The 7092-nt window shown below is 44.6% G+C and overlaps 1 protein-coding gene across 1 annotated transcript; it reads right to left on the reverse strand.

Moving 5' to 3' along the window:
• Positions 1–855: 855 nt before the first annotated feature.
• On the reverse strand, positions 856–5677 carry btbd17a (BTB (POZ) domain containing 17a). Its single transcript, XM_026316108.2, has 4 exons — positions 5594–5677; positions 5280–5412; positions 3886–4180; positions 856–2477 (listed from the first exon to the last, which is right to left on the reverse strand). Exons 1-4 carry the CDS (start codon positions 5675–5677, stop codon positions 1403–1405), a joined length of 1587 nt encoding a protein of 528 aa, XP_026171893.1. The 3' UTR covers positions 856–1402.
• Between the last annotated feature and the right edge of the window lie 1415 nt (positions 5678–7092).

Here is a 7092-nt window from a genome sequence, read left to right on the forward strand (position 1 = left end):
AAATGTAGAAGTACTCAGCATGTATCAGTATTTTAATGTTGTAGGACTTTGGTTTATTTTTTTTTTAGCTCCATGCAGCTTTTGAATTACTTTATATACTGTAACTACTACAATCTGTTGGCTAGTTTGATATACGTTTTTGAAATGCAGTACAAGTATATCAAATTACACACTAACATTAGAATAAACGTAATCAATAGCAATAATCCTATAACACATGTATCATATTTTAATACATGAGTAATATTAAACTTATACACCTTTATTTTCTGAATGAGTAACATTTGCTTGTGTTTGCATCGAGGTACTGCTACTTCTAGTTTAGAAACTTACTGTGGTTTTGTTTCTCCATGTTGGGATTTTACTGTTCTCTCTGCATCTGTTGCACATCTGTGAAAAATATAATCACATGACGTTTCCAGCTCAGATTTAAAACTGTAGTAAAAATCTTTATTATCAGGTCACACTGATTGATGGCATAGTCAGTCTAATGACTTCAAATGACAATAACGAACTAATAATAATAAGGTACTCTGACATCTACTGTGGACACTAAATGATGAATAAAGTAAAAAGTAAAACTGTGCCTCCTGGAGAACAGGATGAGCATTTGGTGCCCAGCAAGCAACGATTTGATGCTTTGCAATTTAAAAAGATTTCTGTGTCTGAGCCTGCAGATTAACACTGCGCTAATAATTTGTCTGAAACACAAAACATTAAAGTTATGGTACGTATAACAACCTTTCCGGTGACGTCTGCGGGTACTTTGACCTGCAAATCATCAAATCAGTGTTAAAGGGATGATGAATGACGACCCTGAAACAGTAAATGGGGTTTAATAGCACCAATATTTAAAAGAGTAGGAACAAACACTTAGGTTGGAAGTAAAACACAGGCTATGTTCTATATTTTTCTAATGTCAACAAATTCCAAGAAAAGGACAAAACCAACAACGTGTAAATTTGTCCTTTAATACCAGTGTCTGCAGCTCTCAGTTCTAAGCCCAGATCAGTCCATATATTTGTAGTGTTGTATGTATGTCATAATAAACTACAGTGTGTGTGTTCATGGTGTGGATCATAGATGTGTTTTTAATAGTTTCTGGACATAATAGAGCTCTGTGGCACAGAGGAATAAAAGACCTGTTAGGAAAAGTCCAGTCACTGTTTGTCTTGAGCTTTTCATGGGATTTGTCGACAGGAAAATACGGAATCACACCAGATTTTTCCTTTAAGAGACATGTTTGATCATGATTTACTATTTTTCTCAGATGCTCAAAATCGAGCTCTGATCCAAACATCAGGTGAGGAGGATTCAGATCCATCCCCATGATGTGATCTGACATTTCCCCTCAGAGGGTGGGGGTGTGTGGGGCCAGGTAAGGTGGCTCCAGGTTGGGGCATCAGATCTTGGTGGTTATGAGGGGTTGGTACAGTGGCTTCACAACAATATGGAGGATCAGGGAGCTGTCGATGAGGTACTCAGACGTTCGGCGGTACAGGTCAGCTTCGGCCAAGAAATCCCCGTTTTCCTCGGTGCTTTGGTGGAAGTTGTAGACGTGTTTCACCACCACCTTCCCCTGCTGCTGAGCCATCACAAGCACCGTCTTCTGGAAATTCACCCCGGCAAAATCTGCACTGGACGTGGCTGGTGTGATGATAATACGAGGGCGGCCTCCTTCCACCCGTGTGGGCTGCATGGCGCCTGCCTCTGCGTACATCGACCTCACGCTGAGGGGTATCCACCGAGGTGAGAACAAGGCGTTCCAAGTCACACGCTTGCTGGCGTCATGGCCGCTGGGCCCCAGCTGGGTCTGGAAGCTGGTGCTGCGGTCGTCTCGCGTCGGGTTGCTGATGATCCAGGGCGACCCCCACACGGGGGACAGGTAGTTCCTGGGCACGAAGAGGCTGCAGTTCACGTCAAAGTATTTGGCCATTTGCAGTGGCGACGCTGAGTGAAACTGGTAGGACATGTAGAGCAGGTCACGCACCGACTCCTGATAGCGAGCCAGCACCGACGACTGGGTCTGCAGGCGAAAGAGCTCTCGTGGGGGCATCATGGCATAGCGCACAGCTCTCAAAGCGTTCTCTGCTGTCAAACCATCCGGCTCATTCTGAACAATCCAGGCCTCCAGTGCTGCAAAGAGCTCCATCTCGCTGTGCAGGATGAGGTCTGAGCGCTGCAGCAGCGTCATGAGCAGCTGGCTGCTGATGGTCACCCACTCTCCGCTCTGCAGCACAGCGGACAGGTTCCAGGCCAGATACTGAAGGCAGCTGTCCTTCAGAGCCACGTCCCCGGCCTGCAGGGCATACTCATACCAGCCCGCCACGTGGCCTGAAGGGGAGTCCTGGGCCAGATTCTGGGTCATGTATTGGGTGATGCCCTGCTGGAGACCCAGCACCTGGTACTTAGTGGCCAGTTTGTGTAAAGGCAGGGCTTGGTCCAGTCGCAGAGAAATTTCTCCACAGTACAGATACCTGCACAAAGACAGGAATCAGAGGTATGATGGGTGAGCATTGCTGCTCCAGATACATCAAGACGCACTATTTTAAATCTGCAGCCATTCACCATGCACAGCTCTGTCATATTTCATTACGTCATGAATGTGTAAGAGATGTTTTTGTGTCCACCTGATGAATGTCAACCCAGTATTCTCTCTCTTTACATCCACTTTGGTGTCAACAGGGAGAAGCCTCTGCTTCTTCACCTGTTACCGGCTCCACATTCTTCGTCAGCTAGTCACTACCTCTGCCTGCTGTTTAAGCAGGGAGTGTGCAGTGAGTTCTTTACAGCTTGTTTGCTCAAACTAGTTGCCTGCTGGAAATATGGTGGATAAGACTGAACCATAACAGTAAAGTTGCAGGCCATAAAACCAAATCAATGCACTGAAAGAGGCTGAATGAGCTCGACATTGCTGCAGAGCTGGGGGATTGTTCTCTGTGGCGCCGTCATTACAGACCACTCTTTCAAATGCATGTCAATGTCATTTGAGTCGTTAGTATAAAAATATTGATTAGTGCAGCTTTTACAAGTTGAATTCTGTCATCGTCTTAGCCTGAAAGCTGCTTCATTTTGTTTTGATTTTACAACATGGACAGGAAGATCATTTCCAGCTTGGCAAACGACAGCTCCAGTTCAAGGGCCGTAAACACCTTAATGCTGCACATCACCAAGTCAGGAAAAACAGTCAGTCAGACATTAGGGCTCCTGCATTTTCGGTAATTCACAGTCTTGTTGCACTAAAAAGGAGCAGCTGAAGTAGAAGAGGCTTCCTACTCACAGTCAGGAATGTGCTGCAGGTGTTACTCAGTTATTCAGAAATGTTCTGCACACCCTGCTTTGTTCTGTTCATTAGATGCACCTGAAATAATCACCATGTGCAATTATTACATGAATAAGGGTGATTTTATGGCCATCTCTGGATTATCCAACAAAACCAGTGCTATATATAGAATTACCAAATCAAAGCCTGATGATTTGTTTTGTCAGCTGAAAAAAAAAAGATTTGTATTGTATTTCATGCCATGTACAATACAAGCCAATATCTATGGGAAACTCTTCTTTGGGGATTTCTGTGCACTCCTAGTGTGGTACGACCCTTTATGAATAAACCCTTAGGGTTTGATCAACCTCATTAGCCTTCGAGATAAAAATAGATGTTATTATCGATTGCTGTCAAAGCCCTGTCTCCTCAGTGTCTTTGTGCTGCACCACAGGAGCTGCTGTCAGTGAGCTGCTGGGCTGCAGCTTGCTCAGTTTGTTTTACGTTATACTCATTGATCGTCTGTCTCGGATGTAGGGCTGCAGTGGCAGCGTTCATCCCTCTAGAGGGCGCCCTTTCAGTCACACCGAGTGAAGCAGAGGGTTACGTGGCTCCCGCCTCACCTGATGAACCTGTCAAACACGGCAGCACAGTCGGAGCTCTCTTTCAGGACCAGCAGGCTGCTGTTACGGCTCAGCAGCATCTCCTCAAACACGGGGCTCTGCAGGGAGAGCACCAGGGAGTGCGCCTGGATCACCTTCACCTCATCGGCGTTCGGCGTCTCCACCCTCAGTGACACATCACTGCCATTCCCCTGAGCCAGCAGGGCCTCCAGGCGCTGCACCATGGCCAGAGAGTGACTGATGGAGTCCCCATCACTGCCACCTCCATCCTGGGTGCTGTCACCTTTCAGAGTGCCTGGAGAGGTGGAGGAAGAAGCAGAGTTAGAAATGAAGCAGATTTGCACCTTTCATACCTAAAATACAGCTCAGTCAAATTAAAACACACCAAACAGAAATAAAATGTCAAAGTTGAGTTTCTTGGAGGAAAATGGAGAAGTCATTTATTAGGACACACTGTAGAACAGCATCATCCAAATCCATGTCATTGATCAGTGCAGCTGCTGTCTGGATAATGAAGGACTGTGGGTCACGTTTAATTAAATCTCTATCTCAGTACCACCTGACACTGAGCAGTACGCAGTGACTGAAACTGCTGGGACGTGATTCATGTCACTAAAGTGTAGTTCCTCTTTCTTCCTTCCCCTCATGAAAACAGAACATGATCTGTCGGTTTATTAGGTACACCAGGCTGAAACTAGTCCTGTAGTAAAGCCTCCTTCATTCAGGTAATAGTGTTGTTTCATTCAAACTAATCAACCGGTAACTGAGCGAACAGTTAGTTAGTTAGAATAGAAATGAAAGTTTTCACCAAGATCTAAAGGAAAAAATATTAAAGGCTTGACTGACCCAAATTACTCTGCCTGACATCTAGTGTATCAACACGGAGTAAAAACAGGAAGAACAAATTGAGCTTTTGGTGGGAAAATTGATTTTAATACTAGAATCACAGTAAACAGGTGAGAGCTGCCCATTACCCGTTATAGGTTTCACTATTGAACAACATCCTGATTAGAGCCAGAACACAAGTTCATCTGACGACTGACTTTAAAACAACAATTTTAAGATTTTTGAAATGACAAGAAAATGACAACAAAACTCTCCTCCCAAAACCTACAAATATGAAACAACCTTGAAACTCCTCCCAAAAACAGAGATGAAACTATTCTGAAACTCTACTGATGAATTTCTTTGGTAAAAAAGTTGTTGCAAAAAAATGTTCACAAAAATGTTTTGTATTTTGGGTGAACCAGCCCTTTAAATAACATGTTATTAGTTAGAAAGCCGCTTCACACACACACACACACACTCACTTCCCTCATCATCAAAATGAAGAGAGTCAAATTATACATGGGTCAGACCTGATCCAGTTGAAGTGGCATTAAACAGGAACATACCTGTAGCAGCTGCCTCCAGCTGACGGCACAGAGCCAGAAACACCCCCACCTGGATCAGAACCACTGGTTTCAACATCCCGTCTTTCCTCTGTTCGTCCTCACTGCGTCTGGATTTCTGTTTCTGTCTGCTCAGCTGTGAAGGCCAGGGGGGGTCAGGGTCTGAATGTGGGACAGGGGTTCTCCTCACCACATCCGGTGCACCACACACACACATACACATACACAAAGACACACACACACACACACAGGACCTCATCGATCGGTGCGTGGAAACAGGCCTGGGTTGTTTCCATGACTACCACTTTGATTCTGACTTTCCCATCCTTGGATATCAGCGTTTGCTGCCTGGCACTGATTGGATGAGCAGGCTTCAGGGACCAGTGTGGACAGGGAGCCATAACCTCACGTTACAAAAGGTTTAATTTGGATCCTTCTTCTGTCTTCTTCCAGCGGCGAAGCTCCAAACTCAACTATCAGTATTAAGAAGACAGGCAGCAGCTATAGACCCCATGTCTCTTATGTGTGTCAGTGTGTTCACCCAGTTCTGCACATGTGCGTGACACCACAACAAGAGCAATTTATTCTCAGCCTCAGGCTACGGCCGGCCTCATCCGTGGGTAGTAAGTTATACAATCAATATTTCTCTTCTGGTGGTTTTGATTAAAACCCTGATCATTTTTTAAAAAATCTGGGTTCCAGAGGGCAGATCATTTTAAAGGCTCAGAGCTGATAATGTTTCTGTTTTGTGAGGTTGTGTCAGTGTTGCTGGCCTCGGCTTGTGTGCACCGACCACAATGATCCACAGGATGAGTTCTTGTGTCCCAGTTGAGCCTGTGCAGGAAGGAGTTGTCTGTATTTGGAAGCCAGTGGCCTTCAGTGTGCTCACTGGTCTCAGAAAAATATGATTGGTCCAATAAAATACGACTGAGCTCAGAAAAGTACGTCTGGTCTAATAAAATACAATTGGTCATATTAAATACGACTGGTCCAATAAAATACGACTGGGCTCAGAAAAGTACGCCTGGTTGAATTAAATGCGACTGGTCCAATAAAATCCAATTGGTCAAATTAAATACAACAGGTCAAATAAATTATGACTAGTCCACTAAAATATGACTGGCCCAGTAAAATACGACTGGTCTCAGAAAAACTCATCTGGTCTAATAAAATACAACTGGTCAAATAGAATACGACTGGTAATATAAAATACATCTGGTTTCTGAAAAACACATCTGGTCCTCAAAAATACGTCTGGTCTCTGATATGGGCCTGACCAGTGCAAATTCACACAATTGCAATACCATCCACGACCACTAAGGGCACTGTGCAAAACACAATTCCAGAAAATCTAACCTCTGGGGTCCAATTTTCTTTTTAAAATAAAACTGCACTAGGAATATAGGGAGGCTGTTTTCTACTGATTGCAATGCTTGTGCCCGGGAAAACTGGTCCCCACGGTCTGAGTGATATGTCAGGTGGTGGTCCCCACCGGAATAGAAAAACAAGAGCGCGCCCACACACACACACACACACACACACACACACACACCTAAGCTTCAATGCTGAACCTGAACCAGGAGGAGCACTGTCGCCACCTACTGGCGCCACCTATTGTACTAACACTTTTAAGGTCTATGGGAAATTATCAGGCTTTCTTATGTTCCATGTTAATTTAAAGTTATCAAGAAGTCAGAGTCACTAAAACCACAGGTTTTGAATATATCACAGACTCCTAACCTCAGAGGTGTCTCCCCTCTGTGATGAGGGGCCTGAGGACACATGCAGAGGTGAGGACTTTTTTACATTTGCACTG

This window comes from Mastacembelus armatus, chromosome 19 (assembly GCF_900324485.2).
Source record: "Mastacembelus armatus chromosome 19, fMasArm1.2, whole genome shotgun sequence".
NCBI classification, from domain to species: Eukaryota; Metazoa; Chordata; class Actinopteri; order Synbranchiformes; family Mastacembelidae; genus Mastacembelus; species Mastacembelus armatus.